The sequence below is a fragment of the Tupaia chinensis genome, unplaced genomic scaffold (assembly GCF_000334495.1).
Source record: "Tupaia chinensis unplaced genomic scaffold, TupChi_1.0 Scaffold000037_18, whole genome shotgun sequence".
NCBI classification, from domain to species: domain Eukaryota; kingdom Metazoa; phylum Chordata; class Mammalia; order Scandentia; family Tupaiidae; genus Tupaia; species Tupaia belangeri.
Genome location: NW_006159476.1, coordinates 188,002 through 211,194, shown reverse-complemented (window position 1 = coordinate 211,194; position 23,193 = coordinate 188,002). Strand labels below are relative to the sequence as shown.

General features: G+C 56.7%; 1 protein-coding gene across 2 annotated transcripts in view; it reads left to right on the top strand.

The window, feature by feature from the left end:
- Positions 1 to 21,074, top strand: part of LOC102500751 (uncharacterized) — a 170,116-nt gene extending 149,042 nt beyond the window's left edge. For both annotated transcript variants that reach the window (XM_006140439.3, XM_006140440.3), the window contains exon 3: positions 20,582 to 21,074. In XM_006140439.3, coding sequence (XP_006140501.1) covers positions 20,582 to 20,966 — 385 coding nt within the window. In that variant the 3' untranslated portion in view covers positions 20,967 to 21,074. The remainder of the gene's footprint in view (positions 1 to 20,581) is intronic.
- The last annotated feature ends 2,119 nt before the right edge of the window (positions 21,075 to 23,193 follow it).

The window sequence follows — 23,193 nt, the reverse complement described above, 5'->3', positions numbered from 1 at the left end:
TTTTCCTGGTAACCTGGTCTTTTAAAACTTTGGTGTTTTTTTTTTTTTTTTTTTAATGGACTGCAATGAAGCTGACGTACCTGGAGGTGGCTGTTTCTGAAATGTGTGCTGAAGTGACACAGGCGTGCGCGCGGTCAGGAGTCCGCCTCTTCTCCGGCTTGAGAGGCTGAGTGGCGAGTGAGAACAGCTTGGCTGGATGGGGTGAAAGGTGACTGTTTACAGAAGCTAATGAATACGGGAGACAAGAACCTCCTACCCTGTGACAGAATGCTACGTTCAGAGGTCCTTCCTCCACCCTTGCTGTGTGACCTTTTGCGAGGTACTGAACCTCTCTGAGCCCCTGCTGCAAAGAATGGTGCTGGGTGGATGAGCTCGTGCAGGTCATCCCTGTTGTAACATCCGTGATCCCAGCAAGAATTAAGATTTTTCCTTTTTAAAAACGTTTAAACTTGGAAAACATTTTTAAGGTCATTACGACAGAACTGTGGGCTCTGGGCGGATGAGCAGTGGTGAGGTGTCTCTGCGAGACTGGCCTGTGTGGGGAGGTTCCTACTTTGTGCTCAGAGACCTCCCCGCGAGTGCCGGGCACACGTGTGCCCCGCCCGGGCCTGAGGCGTGGGGAGACCGTGCTGGGGTCTCTGTGCCTGCCTCTCTCTCTCCTGGGTTTCGTTCCCCGCGGAGTTCGTAGAACGGTTTCCAGTGGCCCTCTGAGTACTAAGGCGTCACTGTGCTGTCTTTGTATCTTTGAAATTCCGGCAATGGATTCTAGTGAAAAACATCACTGATTTGTTTCATTAAAAAACCAAAACCGGGGACCAGCAGTTAGCATAATGGCTATGTCGCTGGACTCCCACGTAGTCGACCGCGGTTCGCGTCCCGGCCCCAGTGGCTTAAAACCCACGCTGGGCGCATGTGCGTGTGTGCCCAAGATCCCGAGAGGAGAATGGAGGAGAAGGGATTGCGGTGTGACCATCCCCCCTGGGGGGGTGATTTCTCGCTTTCTGTCTCTCTGTCTCTCTCTGACTGGTGAGTGCACGTGCCCTATAGCAAAAACCTCTCAAAACAAAAACAAAAACAAAAACAAAACACCAAAACTGTCATCTTTCTGTTGTCCCAGACCGACTTAGTGAGGGGGCTCAGATGCTGGGACGACTTTCTCGCCCACCACGCACTTGGCAGCCTCACCCTTACCTACGAGGCACCAACTCTGTTAGGCTCTGACCACACACTCGTGGCGTTTACTGCGAGACACAAAAATCCGCTCCTTACAGCTCCTTCAGGCAACGGGGCCTCCTTACCAGGACACTGGGGCGCCTGCCCAGGCCAGGAAGCAGAGCGGGTGCTGGCGGGCCGCAGTGATAGCTCGGCAGCTATCAGAGTCACAGGCGCCGTCTGTCTCCCACCCTCCTTTCTCCCCAGGGTGCACATCTGCTGCCGTTCCCTGCCTCTGGGTCTCTGCACACCATCCCACACACGCAGGGCCCACAGCCAGCCCACGTGACAGCTGTGGGCAAATGAGGAGGTGTCCCCTCCAGGAAACAGCATGGCCAGTCGAGTTTCCCTGCTCACTGTCCCTCCCTGGAAGTCCCGTACTCGGTGTCCAGCTAGTATGTGGCCTTCCTTTGGCCATCCCAGGATGGCAACCTCAGCTGTCAATACCACAAACCTGCTAGCCAGGCTCCCCAAAGTAAATCATGTCTCCAGGACCCCAATTCAGGGCCTTCAAAGAGAGCGGCTCATTGGTCAGGCGTCCATTCTTCATCCAGCGTTGGGGTGGAATGGGGGCCAGGAGCAGACCCACAACACACAGGGCTCTAGAAGGAGGTTCCACCCCGACTGGGCAGTCCCTGGAGGGGTGCGTGGCCTTGGAGTTGGCTGGGATCATGCAAAGTCCCGCGTGGAACCCGGTCCTGGTCTTGCTCCCAGACATCAGAGCCAGCGGATTTGGAGGAGCTACATGTTGCATGTCAGTGACAGCTGCGCTCATGTCCCCACCCTGTCCCTCAGCTCTCAGGGAGACCAGGACTCCTGCCTCAGCTGTCCTCTTTCTCGCCGGGTCACCAGGACACAAGTCGCAGGAAAAGGAACATGCGTCTGTTGGAATACGGCCCTGAGCACTCCCACACCCAGCGGGTACGCGGGCGATGCGCCAGGAGATGAGCTGGTGCCCATGAGGGTGACCGTTTACCCCTGCCTGTTGCAAGGTTTCTAGAAAGTACTATCTCATGATGCAACGCATGTTTCGAGGGCACATTGCGAAAGACCCAGTTTTTTAATCTTGAACAGAAATGCTAAGAAAAGAACGCATGCGCGGCTGGATCATTAGATCCGCTCTTTAAGAAGGTGGCTTGTGTCTAAGCAGCTCTGTGAGTTGGCGCTTTGGCCCACGCTCAAAACATGAAGTAATAGAGAAAATATCAAACTGTAAATCTAAAACCATTTAGAAGTCATGATTTGGAAGTAACACAGTGGGCCTGCTGCCTCGGTTCTGGAAGCTGACAATGGTGACCCGGGGGCCACCGTGGGAGGGGCAAGGGCCGGTGTGCCCATGGACTCCACCGCTGCGGCCAGAAGCTGGTACGACATAGGGGGGCATAGGTTAGAGGCACTGACCAGCGCCTGGGGCCCGGCAGTGTCTCCCCTCGGGATTGCTGGCACATCGTGCTGACGAGCCTTTGTCAGAGTCGTCTGTGCAGTGTAGCAGCCCCTAGCCCCAGCTGCGACTGCCCGAACTGTCCTGGACGCGGCCGTCCCGGGGGCCAGAACCGCCAGCTATGGCCGTGAGGACAGTGGAGGCCTGTGGAGGCTGGAGAACACGGACCCTCCTGAAGAGGAACTGGTTAACATCAAAAGTAATTCTTAAAAAAAAAAAAAAGAAGTTAAGAAAACAGTTAAGAGACGTGAAGGCCAAGGACTCCAACACGGGAAGGACAGAGAGAGTGTCTAACAGGAGGCTGAGGAAACGTGTGAGCCCTTGGGTTCAAAGCACGCGCCAAATCCCGTGCAGTAAATACAGAGAAAAATTCACATCACAGTAACGCTGAAATAAATATCATTTCTTCTTAGCAATAGCGAAGGTTTGTGGGCACAGACATAAGATATTCAGGGGTTGAGAGAAACTATTGACCTAGAATTTTTTTAACCCCAAAACTTGTTATTCTAGAGTAGAGGGCTGCAGACATTTTCTTAAAGGTCCAGACAGTAAATATTTTAGGCTTTGGGGCCTTACGATTAGTTTTACCTGTTAAGATTTAGGTTCCATTTGGGAGGAAGCTAGAAATACTGAGTGGTTTGGGACTTTATTGTCCAAACACAGAGTTAAGTAGGGATTAACTATTGAGGATAACCGCTAGAAAATTAAAATACACTCTCCAGGGCCAGCAGGTAGTTAAGGTGTTGGATCCTACACGGCCAGCTCCATGGTTTGAGTCCCAGATCCAGTGGCTTGAAAAACATGCCAGGTGCACACCCCTGTGTGCCTAAAATCCTGAGAGGAGAACAGAAGAGAGGGGATTGCAGCATGGCCACGCCTCTGCGGGGTGATTCCTTACTTAAAACAAAAAAGAAAAAGAAAAATGTGTTCTATAACCTCCAAATCAACAAAATAAATAAGAAGGGTTATAGAATACCCTGTTAGCCTTAAAGTCAGAAGAAGAGGGGGAAATAAACAGAAGTGGAGCCTACAGAAACACAGAATAAGAAGGCAGAAGTATTTCAAGAGGCGCAGTCGGGCCATTGAATCACCGATACTATCAGATTGGATCCGAAGAAAATAGCAAGCCCAAGGCCACCGAGTCCCCGTAGTTTGGCCCAGAACTCCGCGAGGCTGTTGACATCGCTGCACTGGGAGTGAGAGCCCTTCGGTTGACTCCTGCACTCGAGCTCAGTTAACCCAGTTCCTGCGGAGCATCAGAACCGTGCAGCTGGACAATTCATCTAGTGCCTGCCGTGAGCTGATAGCTCCAGAGTGACGGGCAGGCTTGGGAGCTGTCCAGGTCTTCCCACTCTGCGGTCTCAGGATGAGTGCTGCCCCAGCTGTGCCACCCCTGGGTCCCCTGGGCGGAGCTCTGGGCTGGCACTCACATACAGAGACTGCGGTTCCCACGGCCACTTGACGGGGGCTGGCCTTGTCCCCAGGCACGTCGCATTTGAGTGCAGTGGCGATGGCCGCATGTCGCTGGCCTCCGTGAGGAGCCTTAGCAGGTGGACAGGTCCCCGTTATTGCGTGTGCTCGTGGGCCACGTGGAGCGGGCTGGGAGAGGTGGGGAGGGCTCCTTGTTCCTGATGTGGAAGTCTGTGGACGTCCGGTCAGACTGGGAGTTTTCTGTCAGGGGCCATCAGCATCAGCTCAGATCGATGTTCGTGTCCCGATTCAGCATGAAAAGCGCCAGCACGAGGACACTTCGCTACGAGACGGGAGACGGCGTGAAGTGAAGCTGGCATGCCTTCCAGCCTCCGCGTTAATTACGAATCGATTTACTTTCTTCACGAGGAGGTGATAGAGAGAGGGAGCCGCAGCCGGGTCTTCATGCCCCGATCCACACCAGCCTCAGCCACTGATCGACGGACGCGTGTGGGGGCGGCCCGTGTGTGCAGGGACACCTTGGCATGGGACGGCCACCTTCCCCCATGGCCTCAGCATCGTGTCATCGTGTCACCGCTACAGCTGCCCCGCAAGCCGCAGCCCCACCCTGCCGCCGTTTTTTTCTGGCATAAAAAGTTAGCCTCCCTTTTTCTACCTCATAAAAATCCCTGAGTTTGTTGAGCTAGCCACCCCAGGTCCCAGAGGCATGGCTGAGTTCCTCCAGATTCGATGCTCTCTGATGGCTCTGGGTTCTGAGCTTACTAAGTGCCAGGCACTGGCTAGTCCTTTCCAACTGTGCATTCATCGAGCTCCCCTGTCCCCCGATAGCCTGTTTCATGCATGTGGAAACTGAGGCCTTGTGAACTGCGGCCTACCTGAGTCAGCTTGGTGCAGGCAGGCCCAGTTCTACAGTGCGGGCTCCCAGGTAGGCCGGATCGGGCCGCAGCTGCGTGGAGTGTGCTGCCCTCCTGCGTGTGTGTGAGGGGAGGGGGAGGTTCATTTGTTTGTTTATTTTGAGGATCTTTAGACTCTAGATTTTTCTTTGAGGACCCCTAGGCTCTGGGCTGGGACTTCTCATCCCCAGCACTGTCGCCGTTTGGCTGTGGGGCCGTCCTGTGTGTTACAGGATGACCTGCAGCATCTCTGGTCACTTCCCACTCAATGCCAGTCACAGTGCTGCCCCTGCCCTAAGCTGTGAAAATCCAGACTACCTCTAGAAATCGCCAGCTGTCCCCGGGGGACTACGCGGCCCTTGGTTCCGAAGCATGGCTGTAGACAAGCTCTCCAGCCCTCTGCAGGAGTCCCACTCCCCCCGCCCCTGCCCTGGGCGGCCGGCAGAAGCTGTGGTCGCAGATGTCACCGGGTTTCAGGTGAGAGTGAGCTTCCTGACCCTGAGCCTCTGTGGGCTGCTGGGCAGTGAGAACCAGCACTCCCTTGGCTCTCAGGGCAGCCATGGCCTGTTCACAGCCACGGGGCCCAGGCAGGCCCTTAGTCCCCTGGGGCCTGTGAGTTCCATCTGCAGGAAGTCAGCTGTGGGGCAGGGCGAGTCTCTTCCGGTGACTAGAGCCGTGGCCTGCACACGTGGCAGCCCTGTGGCCCGTGACGCCATCTCTGTGCCCGTGCGTGCACTGCTGAGGGACGGCAGTTCTCGAGGTGGCGCCCGGTCCCAGGATGGCAGCTGCCTGGGGAGTAGTTAGAGGTGCAGGTTCTCAGTGCCGTCGGGGTGGCCTGGCTGGGATGCTGCTCTGCATGGCTGGGGCCACGGGCAGGTCCTGGTCCCATCCTGGGTCTCCCTGTGAACCCGGCGCCCTGGGGATTATCGCATGAAAAGCCTCTCGGGGCATTCGCCTCCCTCCTCTCTCAGAAGAAATAAACACACTTAAAATAAAATTAAAAAAATGCAAATTCTCAGGCCCCCCCAACCAACTGACTAGGGAATTTAAAGGAGCCCACGGTCTGCATTTCCTGAGTCCCTGGGGTGATGACGTGTAGTCAGTGGAGAAGGTGAGCGAGACCTGAGGGCACGTGACTGGTGGGAGGGGAGCCGAGGGCCTGGAAGAGACCTCCGAGACCTCCCACTGCTCGCCCTCCGTGTGCCGAGGCCTCCCGCTGCTCGCCCTCCGTGTGCTGAGAGGCCTCCATGGGCCAGCAGCAAAACCCACCCCCGACCTTTCCCGCCACGTGGGTGGAAGGCGGCTTCTGTCGCTTGAGCCTGAAACATCCTCCCTTCCTTCCCGGCAGGACCACCCTGCCCAGCTCATGTGCAGGGCACGCGTGGAGCACCGTCCTCCCGGCTGCTCAGGAAAGGCTGCAGTTGCATCGAGAGCTCTGGGAAATATCTGAGCGCTCCAGAGAAAACACCCCACGGTTCTTCCTTATTATCAGGAGCCGTGTATGGGTGCGTGTATGGGTGCGGTTCTTCCTTATTATCAGGAGCCGGCTGTGTATGGGTGCGTCTGTGTAAAGAGGCCTGTCTACCGAGAAAAGGAAAAGCCACCCCTCCATCTCTCTGGGTTGTTCAACCTGCAGTGTGAAAAGGTGTGGCAATTTCTTTGTTTTAACTTTTGCCAGAAGGTGCGTGTGCTCACCAGAGAGAGTGGGGAGTGAGAGTGCACCCCTCGCCTCCTCTCCCACTGCACGTGCAGTGTTTCAAGCTGCCAGGCTGGACTTGAGCTGCGTAGCCGGCCATGTGGAATCCAGCGCCTTAGCCATGAGGCCGGGGGCTGGCCCGGAGCGTGGTTTTCTGCCCCTTGATTGGCCCAGGGTAACCTGTGAGTGAGTGACTGACATCTCAGCGATCACGTATGTAGTGAGTGCCTGCAGTGTGTCTGGGGGCCGGCAGCCAGGAGCGTCAGTCTCCCCTCCCCTCGGAATGCAGAGAGAACACACTCGTACCTCCACCACGTTACGTGTGATAAGCCCAGGGTCAGGGCCTGGACGAGCTTCAAGAGGGAACCCAGAGACCAGAGTGAGAAACTGTCAGGGTGGGAGGAGTTCTGCGAAGGGGAAGGAGTGGTGGGAGTCAGGGAAGGCTTCCTGGAGAAAGTTCCGCCTGACCCAAATGTGAGAATATGACCAGGAGCTCCCCAGGCGGGGAAGGCAGGGACAGGAGTGCGGCTGTGGGTCGCGGGGGCCGCAGAGGAAGCCTTTGGTGCTAAACCCCCGATTCTGACAGCTTGGGGCCGATGAGGCAGCGGAAAGTAGCGGAAGGGTTTTCCTGAACTTCTTCACGCCTCTAGAAACTAACTCCGGGCTATCCCTGGCAATCCCTCTTTCTGGAAATAATTTATAAATGGACTTGCAAGGGGAAATGGTTGAACATAAGTGGCCTTTACAGTCATCCTTGCAAGGAGAATAGACTGTATGTTGGTTTGTTTCGACTAGGAGAAAAATAAAGAGTAGGAAAGGGAAGAGATTCCCTATTAACTTTTGTAATTATGATAGGAGAATTCAGTTAATTTCTTTTATCACAGGGAGTCATTAAAGACTGAAGTAGGTTCCCAGCCTTTTGTTTCCAGAACAATCCCCCAGAGGCTCAGCGCGCCGTCCCCACACGGGCCTGATTAAAGCGAGGACCCTCTATCTTCAGATTACCGCTCTCGACATTAGCATTGCGTTATCTTGCTCTTCAGACTGACTTTTAATTTTTATGCTTGCAATTATAAATTGTGGGGACATGTGCTGAGCAAACACCACATGCTCTTTTGGGGTTTGGCAGAACCTTGTAACTTGTCTTTCCCTGACCTTGGCTGCAGACAGAGCAAGGGTGGAAATTACTAGGGGCGTTCCAACAGACACATCTGATGGACTTCAAGAAACATCTTGACCCCAAATAGTAAAATCCAATCCCTGCTCTGCATCTGAAAGGTTCTTTAGCCTACTCTGGGTGTGGTGGCTCACTCCTTATGGAGAAGTTCTTTAGCTCCTTCCCCACACCTAACAGCTAGTTCTCTGCATTAGAAAGGAAGATGAGATTTACTCTAGATGGGATTACTGCCAAGGGATACACCTTGCCTTGGGTGTGACTAATCTCTTATAGATTTGTTAATGGCTTCTTATTGTCTGTAACCTAGCAACCAATCCATGAAGTATCATGAAACACACATGTGTAATGTCTTCTTGTACTATAAATAAAGACGTCCAGTTTGTCTGGGCGGCACAAGTTGCTTGGGCTACCTAGGCTCAGGCTGCCTGTGTCCGTTTCCACTCTATCTTTTTGTCTCATCTTTTCTGCTTCTTCCATAATAGCGCTAAGCCTGGGGGCGGACGCCGACAGAGACCCACCATTGAGAGTCAAGCTGTTTCGCACACACTGTACACTAAGCCAGAATTAAGCGTCAAGGAACCATATCACACCTGATTTTGTACACAGTACAAAATTCTGTATCCCTGAGGATAAAACAGTGACAATAGGATCACCCAAAAAGCACCCACAACTGAAAGGTCTGTTGAGAAATGTTCATAGAGACCCACCATAGAGAGTCGTGTTGTAAAGTACACACTGAACGCTATGCCAGAATTAAGCCACAAGGAACCATATCACACCTGATTTTGTACAGAATACAAAACACTGTATCGAAGTATCATGAAACACACATGTGTAATGTCTTCTTGTACTATAAATAAAGACGTCCAGTTTGTCTGGGCGGCACAAGTTGCTTGGGCTACCTAGGCTCAGGCTGCCTGTGTCCGTTTCCACTCTACCCCTTTGTCTCATTCTTTCCAGTTCCCAGGTCCTGGCAAGATGGAGGGCTTTCTCTTTCTCGTCCTCTTTCTCTTCCTCACCAGCAGCCCTCTGATCATGATTCAGCCAGTCCCAAGCCCTGGGACGGACGCCGACAATAAATGATTTACAGCGACATTCATCGCCCGACCTGTCCTGAGCCATTAAATTCACCTAGGTTGGGTAGCTCGATGTGCACCTGAGTGAACCAGATCGGTGACATTATCTCGCTAGGTTTTTCAGAGGCTTTAGAAATAAGGAAGGACTCTGTTCTCCCCTCCACTCCTCGGCCTAACGGGAAATGTCTTAGTTGATAGGGGAGGGAGGTAGCCCGGGCTGAGAGGTCCACGCCAGCTGCGCAGTATCGCGTAGCACCTCACAGAGCGGCCGTGGTCGTGGCTTTGGGGACAGAAGGGAAGGAGGAAAGTGACCTCCGTGCAGGTGAGGGCCATGCGGCTGTGTCTGATCCCTCGGTCGAGGCTGAGAATGCACCTGCTGTGTGCAGCAGCCGGCACCTCAGGCCTCACCGTCCTCACCGTCCTCACCCTGCCCGCATTCTGTACCACACTGTTCCTGCATGAGGAGTGCACCCTCCTCCCAGCAGAGGCTCAGAGGCCTGGAGGCCCCGAGGGCAGGTGCTTCTGCGCCCTCTGTCTTGAGGAGCCGCGGCTGTTCTCAGGCTGCTCCGCTTCCTCCTAGCCTCTGCTCACATCCTGGCTCCTCTGCTCATAGGTTTGGTGTCGGGCCCAAGTTGAATCCGAGCCCACCTGCCACAGCCTTTCCCCTCGAGCACCAGCAGCCCCAGCGGCTGACATTTTCTGTAGACCATCAGTGGCTTCCGCCTCGAGGCAGCGATGCGGCGTGGCTGGAAGGGACAGGAAGTGCGGTATAAGTAGCAGGGCTAGGGTCTCACTGTGCGGGGCCTCTGTGACACAGCCAGGGTCTCACTGTCTGTGCGGGGCCTCTGTGACATGGCTGGGACCCTCCCTTCCAGCAGATGGAGCCGAGGCTGACAGAGGGTTGGCCAGCTGTGTGAGAAGCCCAGGTGAGTGTTAGAGGCTGGAATCGGGTTGGGGACCCAGTGACTGTTTGGACAGGGCAGGTGACACCTGTCCTGTGTCTGTCCGGGGCTCTGACATAGCACAACCCTAGTCCTCAGTCAGAGCCACGGGCCGCTACCTCAGCTCACAGCTCTGAGACTCGCTGCTCTGCGGCTGGGGCCTCCCAGGAACTTGGGCTCAGCTCTTGTCTGACCCGAAGTTCAGGCACAATGGCATGCACCTGTCATCCAGCAACTTGGGGACACTGAGGCGGGAGATGGCAAGCTCAAGACTGGCCCGGGTAGTCCAGCAAGATCCTGTCTGTAAAAGAGCGTCTATGTCTGGTGTTTGTACTACACAAACGGGTCCACCGAGGGCTGGGGTGCCACAGTGGTGGCCTTGCCGGTGGTCTCCCAGAAAGCCGGCCAGAGCTCTGAGGTCCAGGTGCCCACGTGCCTTCTACAAATGGCATAGTGTTTGCGTTTAACCCACGCACGTCCTCTGAAATTTAGATGGTCTCCGGACACACACCATACCTGACACCCAGGTAGGTGCCACGCGACAGCCATTGTGCCATTATGCGAAGTGACAGGAAGGCAAGCTGTCTACATCCGGGGCGGCCGGCCATCGCAGGCCTAGCCAAGTAGCATGCCTCGGGGACGGGGGATGTTTTCGATGGGCTGTGGGCTGCGTCTGCAATGCAGAACCCAGGGGTGCCCACCAGCTGTGTCTGCAACGCTGTCCGGAGCCAGGACCAGGTGGTGCCGGCAGCGCTGCAGGCGAAGGTGCCCCTACGTGTGCCCGTGGGAGCCCGGTCTCCCTCCTGGGCTGACAAAGCTGCCCACCCACGGCTCCCCACGTTCTCTGGGCCCCCAGTGCCACACGCCCCATGGTTCCCTATGGGAACCATGTGTCAGCCTCCTTCGCATCTGAGGCTCCATGGGCAGCAGCGGGCGGTGTCCCCAGCAGTGGTGGCTTTCATCCTTGATCCAGCTGCCCTGGCGGGAGTTGCGTGTGTGTGTGTGTAGTTGAAGTAGTTGAAGTGCCTCGTTCTGAGTGTGAGTGCACTGACGTACCCTGGTTGAAGTAGTTGAAGGGCCTTGGTCCGAGTGTGAGTGCACTGACGTACCCTGGTTGAAGTAGTTGAAGCGCCTCGTTCCGAGTGTGAGTGCACTGACGTACCCTGGTTGAAGTAGTTGAAGCGCCTCGGTCCAAGTGTGCGAGTGCACTGACGTACCCTGGTCGAAGCGCCTTGGTCTGAGTGTGCGTGCACTGACGTACCCTGGTTGAAGCGCCTTGGTCCGAGTGTGCGAGTGCACTGACGTACCCTGGTTGAAGTAGTTGAAGCGCCTTGGTCCGAGTGTGCGTGCACTGACGTACCCTGGTTGAAGTAGTTGAAGTGCCTTGGTCCGAGTGTGAGTGCACTGACGTACCCTGGTCGAAGCGCCTCGGTCTGAGTGTGAGTGCACTGACGTACCCTGGTTGAAGTAGTTGAAGGGCCTCGGTCCGAGTGTGCGTGCACTGACGTACCCTGGACCTTGTGCACTGTCGCTGCGTTTGGCCACTCTCTTCTCCTTGTCTGTGGTTTGTACTTCTGCTTTTCAGAATTGTGGGTTTTGGAAAGTGTCTTTGTTTATTTGGCATGCTATAATGAAATACCTTCAACAGGGTCACATATAAGCAGCGGAAACTGATTTTTCACAATTCTGGAGGCCAGGGAGTCCACAGCCCAGGCACTGGTGGGCTCAGTCCTGGGGAGGGCCCACTCTGCTTCACGTCGGCACCCCTTGATGAGTCCGACACACCAGGGGAGCCGAGGCAGCCCTCTGGGCCTCTGATAGCCTGACCATCGCCTTTCTAATACCTTTGTGACCAGGATTCAGTGTACGAATTTGGGGGGTGGGGGACAGAGACATTTATACCATAGCAAAGAAATGGCTTCTAGTGAATGTCAGGTCCGTGTTTCCCCATCCAGGGGGAGAACCGTTGACCAAAGAGGCTTTCTACTGTCCCACGTTGAGGGCAAGACCTAGGGCTGGGGGAAGTTAATGTGAGGTCTTGGCATTTTGCCGAAGCAAGAAATATCAGGGGTGCTATATCTTAGTATCCCACATGTTACCCAATACAAGGAAAAATAGAAACCAAAGAGAAGACCACGGCAGAGACTCCCACCACGCACATGAGTGGCTGTGGTGGTGAGGTTCACTTCTGTATATTTTGCCAAATGAAAGCCTACACAGAGGAGGAAAATCACACAGCAGAACGACTGGACATGAAGACCTTATCACAATGAATGACACCCACAAGGGCAGCTGGCATCCCCGGAGTCTGAGCATAACTCCTGAGAAGGGTCCCTAGCACTTCCGTGGTGTTCCAGCGAAACGCAATCCCATCCAACCACGAGCTGCCTTCATCTGTTTTCTGCTGCTATCACAAGACAACACCGACTGGGTAATTTGCAAAGAAAAGAATATTTGGCTCACAGTTCTGGAGGCTGGGGAGTCCAGGACGGAACGCCAGCTGCTGGCACAGGCTCTCCCCTGCCCTGCAAAGCTGGAAGGGCACGTGTGCGTACGAGACCGAGAGGCTGGACCACGCTGACGCCCTTAGCAGGAGCCCACCCACAGTACTGTCCACTCACCTAACAAAGCGAAGCCATGCATGAAGGCAGAGTCCTCACGACCTAATCCTAGAGATTTTTCTCTATAGGGTGCGTGCGCTCACTGGAGAGACAGAGAGCAGGAAAGGGAAAGCAAGAAATCGCCCCCGGGGATGGCCACACTCTGACCCCTTCTCTCTGCTCCTCAGGATGGTGGGCACGCACGTACATGCGCCCGGCATGAGTTTTGAGCTGCCGGGTCCAGGACTTGGCCTGCAGTGGACTATGTGGGAGTCCAGCGACGTAGCCATTTCACCAAGAGCTGGTCTCCCCGATCACCTTTTAAAGGTTCCAGCTTTCATCGCTGTTGCACTGCGATTGAGTTTCCTATTCATGGACTTTGGAGGACTTTTTTCTTCTTTTTTGGTTTCACCACAGGGCTCGTGCACTTGTCGGAGAAAGACAGACAGACAGTGAGAGGGAAAGTGAGAAGTCACCCCCACGGGGGATGGCCATGCTGCCACCCCCTGCTCTATTTAGCAGCTTCTTTCTGGGGCAGAGCTTCAGAGTCTCAACTTCAACATGGCCCAGCGATGATTACAAGGAAGGGTCTGCTCCGTCCTGTCTCCTCCCATCTTGTCTTCTCGAGGTGTGAGTCTTGAGAGAGTTGTTCTCCATGCGGTTTACGTATGTTCTACCACCTGGCGACTGAGCATAGCGTTAAACTGCTGCTCGCAGGCCTCTTGGGCTGGCCCGTGGCTAGCTGTGAGGGGCTGGACTTCAGGGCTGGCCCATGGCTAGCTGTGAGGGGCTGGACTTCCTGCTTCTCCTCTCTGTCATTCCTTTCTGAGCCCAGGAGTGACTGCGCCCCTGGCCTACTGAACACTGAGGGCTCCAACTACCCGAGCCCTTTCTCAGAGACGCTCTTTCCAGTCTGCCGCTGGGGCAGCTGCCGCCCAGGCCCACGGCCCCGCGGGGTGCCGGCCTTGCGTGGTGACACGTTTCCGTCTACGCACTCTCCTCCCTAGAGTCCTCGGTGGCTGACTGCCTCCCGATGTCTGAAAAATCAGATCATCTACACGCTTACCCTTTAAGATCGTGTTTTCCTCTTAATTGAGCATAATGTCACGGTCTTCTTATTTTTACTCAAAATGTTTTAATGAATTTGTTTCGCGTCCTTCGCTTCTTTGTCTTGAATGTTCCATTAGCTCTTTGGACGAGCAGCTTCTGAGCACAGGTTGGGGCCGTGTGCTTGTTACACGTGGGGCCTCTGGAGACACGTGGGCCTCCTTGTCATCTTGATGCTGATTTCCTGGAATGAGCTTCCTCCGGGGACGTCGTCCTGCACTCACCGTGGACCGGCTCCGTTCTCTGTTTTCTCCAGTTTGAGACCCAAGCGCCCGGGTCGGAGCTGCGGGACCGTGGCCATCTCGGCCTGCGCTTTGAGAAGTATTGTTCTAATTCCTTTGCTCTTGGTAAGTTGCCTGACAGGTAAACCGGCCTGGGGAAAAGGCTTATGCGGATTCCCTCCTCTCCCAGCTCGCTCGGCTTCAGTCCGGGGTCTGCTCCCTGGGACCCGGCTTGTGCTCTGAAATGAGGCCAAGGCGGTCCAAACAGCCATGTGACACTACTCCAAGGAGAAGCGCCTTACTCTGTGGGGCACGGCTGTTCGAAGCATGAGACCGTGAGACCCTCCCTTCCCGGTTTGGCCTCCCCTGCCTCAGCCCCTCTCGGAAGCAGTCAGCATCCAGGTCTCAGAGGCGTCTGCTGGTCTGCGGGACCATCTCCTCCAGGTCTGGAATAACCGTGTTCTTGAAGCACTTGAGAACCCTAACCCTCAAGTTATAGCCAAGCCCCCACATCCCGTGTCGCTCTCCGCAGTGTCTGCCGGCCGTGGTGTAGCCCAAGATTCTGAGCACCTTCACGTGGCACGCGGTGCCCTGGCGTGCTGGAGTGTAGGTCACTGCTGTCTGTACGCGCCCACTTACCGTCAGCGCGGTTGGAGGCATGTGCCTGGGGAAGCGCGTGGGCTCGGCCCTGTCCATGGTTTCAGCATCCCCCGAGTCCCCCTGGGTAAGGCGGGACGACGGTACTCAGACTAGACCGTCACGACAGAGGGCAGCCAGCCACAGCAGAAGTATCCTGGAGGGCATGGGGGTCCCGGAGGGTGAAGCCCCGACGTCATCACCGACCAGGAAGGGCTGGGCGGGCACCCGCTTACCTCTGGGCGCTATTCCCTGCACTCCATGACATGGAGGCCAGTCAGCAGCAGAGGCCGGTGTCCTTGGAATTCTCCCTGAACTTTCCAGAAGCCACAACTTGCATCACCACCATTGGCACCCAGCCCAGCTCCTCCTCAAGCCTCTGGCCGGGCCTCTGTGTCCACACCTGCCATCATGGGGCCATCCCTGGAGTGCTGGTCTCTACCAGGGCCTCTGCGTCCACACCTGTTCACGGAGCTGTCCCTGGAGTGCTGGTCCCTAGCTGGGCCTCTGCGTCCACACCTGTTCACGGGGCCGTCCCTGGAGTGCTGGTCCCTAGCTGGGCCTCTGCGTCCACACCTGTTCACGGGGCCGTCCCTGGAGTGCTGGTCCCTAGCTGGGCCTCTGCGTCCACACCTGTTCACGGGGTCGTCCCTGGAGTGCTGGGCCCTAGCTGGACCTCTGCGTCCACACCTGTTGTCACGGGGCCGTCCCTGGAGTGCTGGTCTGTCTGAAACTCAAACATGATCCTACCTCTACCTACCCCAGCCTCCAGCTCCCCAACAGGATGGCTTCCCATTCTATTAAGATATCGGGTCATCAGAAAAGTCACGATGCACTTTTGGATAGAAAAACAGAAAAATCCTCCATGACGTTCCCGATGGCCCAGTGAAATCCAGTGCGTACACGAGGCCAGCTCCCTCCCGTCTCCTCCTCCCGCTGCAGGGCTGCAATGCCTCCTGGCAGCTCCTGAGCTCTGCACCACTCCTCACCCGGGCCGAGCTGGTCCAGGTTCTCCTGTGCCGTGTGGCACATGCCGGCCGAGCACTGGTGGGGTTCGTGGTGAAGTGCCCGCCGTCTTCTCGCTGTGCTCAGTGAAGAGCTTCTGGAGGAGGGGGACCTCCAGCGCCAAGCCCACGAGGGGGCCATACTGCGGGACAGTGGCCCCAGAGAGACTTGCGAGGCTGCCGAGGAAGCGTGGACTGCAGTGCTTGCGAGGAACTGCACCAGAGCCAGCCAGATGGCACTGTGTGCCTGGATCGAATCCCCAGGACGAGGATGCTTCCAAAGAGCGGAATTCTATTTTATTTCCTATGCAAATTCCATGGGCTTAAACTCCTCTGGCTCAGTTGGTGACCCATCCCCCGCCCCCTTCAAAGGGTCCCTCAGTCCCTCCCAGAGTCCCCACGGTGTAACTGTCTCCACGCCTCGGCTGTCTGCTCTGCCCCTCCTGCTCGGTCCCTGGTCTCCGTGTCCCTGGGCCTTGACACCACCTTCCTTGACAGTCATCACCACTGTCTACACTGCTGCTGGTTGCAAGGTCCTGACACTAGCAGGCTTCTCACAGCAAAGCTAGAGTCTGGCCCAAGCAAGCACAAGCCTCCGCCTCCAGAAGCCAAAGCTGAGTTCAAAACCGAAGCAAAGGGACCAGAAGTTGGCCTAGTGGCTTTGTCGCGGGACTCCCACAGAGTGGAGCCCTGTCGAGTCCCAGCCTGGCAGCTTCAACTCACGCCGGGTGCATGTGCGTACACGCCCAAGATCCCGAGAGGAGAATGGAGGAGAAGGGATTGTGGCATGACCATCCCCCTGGGGGGTGATTTCTCTCTGTCTCTCTGTCTCTGTCTTTCTGGTGAGTGCACGTGCCCTATAGTAAAAACCTCTCTTAAAACAAACAAACAAAAAAACACAAGCAAATGACAGCAATGGCAAAGGCCTCCAGGATTTGCAGATGAGCCAGCTCACGTCACTCGGCACCACCTCACCTGGTACACCAGATCCCGACAGGTCTGGTCACATGACACCTGCACTGCTTCACCCGGGTACACCAGATCCCGGCAGGTCTGGTCATGTGATATGTGCACCGCCTCACCTGGGTACACCAGATCCCGGCAGGTCTGGTCATGTGACACGTGCACCGCTTCACCCAGGTACACCAGATCCTGGTAGGTCTGATCATGTGACATGTGCACCGCCTCATCCGAGTACAGCAGATCCCGGCAGGTCTGGTCATGTGACATGTGCACCGCCTCATCCGCGTACAGCAGATCCCAGCGGGTCTGGGTTAGTATCAGTACTTTACAGATGAGAAATCTCGGGACACTGAGTGACTCATTGAGGTCACATAGCAGCAGGGATCAGACCCAGATCTGGCGGCCTTCAGCTTTTAATGTGAACGCTTTCAAACCAGTGGTCTACACTGCATGATGACATCAATATAATGGGTGGGGGTGAGGACTGTGGTGCGCTGCAAGGCTGACCACAGGGACGGTCCCTGGTTCACGCCCCAAGACCTCCCTACGTCGGCTGGGGCCGGTGAAGACGGGGTGGATTGCAGAGCAGAGGCCCCGTGGGGAGGCCCTCTCTCGTCGCTCTCTGCCTCTCTCACTCATGGAATAAATAAATGAAGGAATCTTATTACTTTTTTTAAGAAAGACGTGGCTGGCTTGGGGACTGGCATACAGCTTGCTCCCATCAGTCTTCCTGGGCCCTGCGGACGGCGTGGTTCCGGGACGGCAGCGTGGGAGGCCTGCTGAGGGATGACTGAGTCGCAGAGCCAGGCCGCACACACGCTCCGCCAGCCGGGCCTGCGTCTTTCGCCTCTGCCTGCTCCCACTGAGGGCATCCCTGCCCCGTCTCCATTTCCCCACGTGCCACCTCCCCATGACCATGGGACCGGCTGCGTCCCTAACCGGAGGCCTGACCTGCAGGGGAGACGCCCAGGGGCCTCCTGAGGCTGAGCACTGCCCAGGCTCCCACTGCCAGGCTGTGGCTGCTCTCAGTTGAGAGTGGGACGAGCCTCTCGCCAGAATTCCAGGCCACTGACCGACTGTTCATGGCAGGTGGCAAAAATAGCCTCCCTCTGAAAGGCCCGCTTGTCCATGTGCCCACGGCCACCCACACCCACAGGCGGGTCCCTCCCGGCCTGGAAGGGCAGGCTGTGTCAGCAAACAGAGCCTGTGTCTCCCGTGGGCATGCCCTCCTGTCCCCGAGGACCCTGCCTGGGTGGCCCCATGGCAGGGCTTCCACACTGGGTGGAGGTGGGACCTAGCAGCGCAGCCAGGATGGCAGTGGGGACTCCGGAGGCCAGAGAGCTCGCAGGGGAACCCAAGGCTGGGGTCCAGGACAAAGGCAGGGTGGATGGCAGGTGCTTCTCTGGTTCTCAGCCAAGGTGCCTCCAAGACTCTGGTCCCCAGCCCGGGTGGGGGCTGAGTTTGGGGTACGAGTGTGCGAACATGAGCGTGTGCCTAACCGGGCCGCATGCCAGAGTCACGGGGGTGTGCACCAGCGTCATGGGGCGCTGAGTGGGGGGAGCGCAGCCTGCTGGCTGCAGCATGGGTTTTCCCTTCGCTGTTGAGAAATCCAGACGTGGGAATTTTGGACCCGCGTGGCCAGAAGTGGAGCCTGCGGGCTGCTGACCGCCGCACGCCTCTGGGAAGCTTAAGTCAACCTCTGCTGTGCTTTCCTTCCTGTAAAATGGGGAACTGAGACCTGCCCTGCATAGCTGTTTTAGTGCCCAGCGCAGTCCTGAGGTCCCTGTACTGTGGGTGGGCTTGTGTGGATGGGATTGCGTGTGAGCTGTTTTAGTACCCAGCGCAGTCCTGAGGTCCCCGTGCCGTGGGTGGGCTTGTGTGGATGGGATTGCGTGTGCCAGTTAGTCCCGAGAGCCCAGGCGTGCGGAGCCTGCAGAGCCTCGTACAGGGAGGAGGTGGCCACCGTCGCCTTACTGCAGCCCACAGAGGGTGAGGCCGCCGTGCACAGAGCAGCCAAGAGCCCGGGCCACAAGGACAGGGTCTTCGCATGTCCCTTCTCTCTGCTGCAGATGTGCCCCAGCCCGGTTCACACGCTGAAGCCCACCCCGACGTGACAGCGTTAGTAGGTGGGCATTTGGGGTGTGGCTGGGCACGGCAGCAGGGCCCTCGTTGGGATCAGCACCCTCTAGAGAGGCCCCAGGGGCCAGCTGGTAATGAGGCGGTTAGGCCAACTGCAAATTCTAGTCCTGGACTTGCCAGGCTGAAAACCACACAGGGTGTGTGCCCGAAATCCCAAGAGGGAAATGGAGGAGAAGGGATTGTGGCATGGCCATCCCCCTGGGGGGTGAGTTCTCACTTTCCCACTCTCTGACTCTCTCTGGTGAGTGTACACACCCTATAGCAAAAAATCTAAAACACACACACACACACACACACACGGACCGACACATTCTGTAATGCCAGGGCCTTGTGGGAGACCGGGGCTTGGTCACCAGGCCAACTCGCCCATGAGCCCACTGGCCAGGAGGCTGCCGGGGGGGGGAGACGTCTGGGGAGACCCCGTGGAGGGCGCTCATCTCGCTTGCTCTCTTCCTCCCTCTTTCGTTCTGTCCCTTTCTCATGGAATTAATAAAGTTAGAGAGCGCGAGAGAACCCCGAGAGGCCCGCACCCTCCCTGGGAAGACAGTGAGAGCAGAGGCCGGGGACTCAGAGTCAGGCGCCAGCCCGCGCAGGACACCGGCTGCTGCACCGTGTCGTGCTCTGCAGCCTCCAGGGCAGTGAGAACTGGATTTCGTTCCTTATAAGCGGCCCCCATGTGACCTTTTTGTTATAGCAGCTGAAACAGACTAAGACCCCCTCTTCCGTGTCTGGGGCAACCCCCAAAGGCGAGTCAGACTCAGGGCCCCCTGTTTGCCCACCTGCTCATCGCCCATGTGCTTGTTAAAAATGTACCTACATGAAGTTCTCGGGGCCAGCAGGCGGCTTGGTGGTCAAGGCGCTGGATCCCACTCGACCTACTCTGTGGTTTGAGTCCTGGACCTGGTGACTTGAAAGACACCGGGAGTGTGTGCATGCGTGCCCCAAATCCCAGGAGAATGGGGAGAAAGCATTACAGCTGGCCATCCCCTGAGGGGAGACTCTCACTTCTTCTCTCACTGTCTCTCCGATCTCTCTCCGGGGAGTGCACATACCTTATGGCAAAAACCTTAAAAAAAAAAAAGTTCATGTTCAGCCATTTAAGAAAGTTTTTTTTTTTTCTTATTTCAAAAGCAATTCATGTTGATTTTGAAAAATTCATACAAGAGGGGAACCTTGACTCAGAATGTCACAGGGAGAAGTGGTGGGACACGCTCAGCCTGTGCTCTCAGTCCTTCCAGGCCACGTGTCCAGTTCCCAGGGTGTTTCTGCAGAATAAACGAGACCACGTGAGCCCATGCCGAAGGTTCCAGAAAGGTCTTTGCTGCTGACCGCCTTTCCGGGTCAGCAAGTGAATGAATCTTCACCATGAGAGACCTGGGGCGCCCCGGGTATGGGTGTGTTGTCTGGTCGTCTCCCCCCATCTGAACTGGCTCCAGCCACAACGCTGTCTCAGAGCTCGGTGTCCCGCCCACCGCCATCTCTGTACAGCGAGTGCCACCTTCAGTCTGAGCCATTAGACTAGTACTAGCCAGCTCGTTAGAGTTTATTCAGGGAGACAGCGAGACGGTCAGCGCCCCAACCGGGTCTTCATGCCACGACTCACCCCCAGCTTCTGCCAGCCATGGTTACCGGCAGGCTGACCAGTGACCAGCATCCTCAGGGAGGCCTCTGGGTACAAGCCCGGAACCTTCTCGAGTCAGCCTCAGGAGTGCCTCATTCCTGAGCACCGCCTCTGGGCCCAAGTAATGGCCCGTGGCTACTAGGACTCACAGTAGCTAGGGACCGTTACTGTGAAGTGGTCGGTGTGGGGCATTCAGTTCCCATTCCAGCCTGCGGGGTGGGGACTCTGGTTGTGAACATTATCCTGGTGTAGAAACCAAGGTGCAGGGATGTTAAGTCACTCGCCCACGGCAATTCGCCTGGTAAGTGGCGTGGCTGGGATTGGATCCGGGACCTTTGAGGGCCCTCTACCTCTGAGACGCACCGTCTCTGTGCTGGGAGAGTGCCCTGGTGACCTAGAATCCGCTCTGTGGTTTAACTGCAGGTACTGTGGCCTGAGGACCGGCCTACGGACGTCGCTCCTGGTGGGGTTCGTGGTGGACAGTCACTGCACCTACCACGCGCCCATCGGCTTCCCACAGGTCCCCATGGCTGCCCTGGCGGTGCAGAGAGTGGGCCGCTCCAGCGTGCGTTACCGCCTCGCCCTGTTCCCGCCCAAGCCCACGGAGGAGCCACCTGCAGTGGCTCACCGCGACCTCAGTGACGGCCTGTTCTCCGGGCATCCCACGTTGGTGCAGTTCGATACCTTGGCCTGTACCACGGGGTGTTTTGTCCACGTCTTTGTGAATCCAGCCACGGGGAAGCCCACGGAGCTTCCAGAAGATTTTAGGAGGAGCCTTCTGATGCTGAGGTGCTCGGCCTCAGAGTGAGTCTACTGCGCTGTGTGGACTTGTGGTGCTGTGAAATAAAGTCTAGACGGATCTCTGGACGGGCTCTTCTGATTCCGTGGCATAGGTTACCTTTCAGTGTTTGCTGTAGGGGCCGTGCTCCCGCTGGAGAGAGACAGAGTGGGAGAGTGAGAAAGCACCCTCCAGGGGGATGGCCACTCTGCCCCCCTTCTCCATTCTCCTCTCAGGATTTTTGGCATGCATGTACACACACCCCGTGTGATTTTCAAGCCACTGGGTCTGGGACTTGAACCGCATAGTCAGCCATGTGGGATCCAGCTGCTTTAACCACCATGCCACTTGCTGGCCTACTTAGTATCGATTTTGCTCATAAAATGACCGTCAGTCCCTCCCAGGCTGTTAACAGCAGAGCCAGCCAGCTCCAGGGACCAGTGGCCTGAGACCTGCCCACAGTCTTGCTGGGCCTGCAGCCACCAGTCGAGGCAGGGCTGCCCTCCCCCGTGTGTGGCCGAGAACAGCGCAGCTCAGTGCTGGCAGGTACATCAGCTCCGAAGTCTGCTGTGGTCTCCACGCTTGGGCTGCCCTGTCCACACCAGCCTCAGTCCGGCCCCAGGAGGCAGGCAGCCCCTCTCCCTCCAAGGGTCACCACCCCTAGCTGTCGGCGCTGGCGCATCCCCAGGTTCCTTTATCTCCAGGATCTCACCTGCACGGCCACGCGCATCCCACGGTCGGGGTTACTGCTCTGACACGGCTCGGCAAACACCCTCGGCCTCCTGGAGTCCGCAGCGGTGCCCTCCCGCTGTGGAGGCGCCCTGGGTGCTGGGTTCCTCCCGTTGTGAAGGCGACCTGCGTGCTGGGTGCCCTTCCCCCCGTGTAACCCAGTACGCCAACGCACCTCCCACACTCGACACTCCTGTGTGCAATCCGCAGCCTCGCGCACAAACGCCACACTCGAGTCTAGAAATAACCATGAATAAAGTTCGTCTTGATGCTCAGAGTGGTGAGGATGGGACTCGGGCTGCAATAAGGGCGGCTGCGTCCCCTGAGCCGGCCCGAGTGCGTCCTGCGGGCACTGCTCTGTAGGTGGGCAGCACTGTCACCTTCCGGAGGTCGGAGCCTTAGAGCAGACGCCGAGGTGGGCGGGGTTTTCGTCCTGGCTCTGCCTCACCTCAGTGGAACAGGGGAAGCCTTGGCTCTGACCTCTCTGGCCTCAGTTCCCTCCTGTGGGAAACCTCTCCCTGGGGCTTTGCAGACCCTGTTGACTTGAGCCTCAGATCTACCTGTGAATAGTGCTGAACCGCCCTCACCACCAGGAGAATGCCCGCCCAGTCCCGTTTCTTTCACCTGAGGCCATTCTGTTTTGTCTGGATTTTAGGTGAATTTTGAGGTTTTAAAAACCTTGCAGGGTCAGCAGGTGGCATAGAGGTTAAAGCGCCGGATTCCCCACATGGCTGACTGCAGTTTGAGTCCTGGACCTGGCAGCTTGCTTGCTTTCTCTCCTCTCTCTCTTTTACTGTCTCTCTGGCAAGCGCAAGTGCCCTATCACAAATATTTTAAAATAATAATAATAAGTAAAATTAAATAAATAATTCTAAGGGAAAAAAAAAAAAAAACACTTCACACAATTAGAAAGCAGCCCAGTGTTTCCGGAACTGCCCTGCCTGACCTGTGCACTTGACCTGCTCAGGAAGCCCAGTGCCCCTTATGCATGTGCAGTTCCTGAGGTCCCGGGGTGCACTCACCTCCCCTCATCTGCATAACTAGCCTGAGAGTGGGTGTTGTCATCATCGTCCGCCTCGTCCAGTCAGGGCAAGCTCTCCTGGAGGAAGTGACCCTCAGAGAGCACGACTCCTGAGTGGCAGAGCTAGGACCGGGGTCCAGGCAGGCCTCGGACTCGGGTTTCCTGCGGCCAGCTCTGCGTGCCATGGTGGCTCCAGGCTTTCAGTCACACCATGGGCTGCAGTCACTTTTTTAAACGGTGGCGATGGCTGTGGTGGTTTTACCAAGTGGCTCTGAGACTGGAGGCGGAGTAGGGTGATTAGGAGTGGAGGTCTGCCATTGGAGACCGTTTGTGTCCCGGGCCTGCTGTTCCCAGGGAGTGGAACCATATGTCTTGGTCTGCCCAGAGCAGTCCTGCCTGTCCCATCCGCATCGTGGCTGGCCGCCCTCAATACTGGAGGGCCTGTGGGCGGGAGCGGAGGTGAGAAGCGGCCGCTTCGCCGTGTTTCTTCCTCCCCGGAGCCCGTGT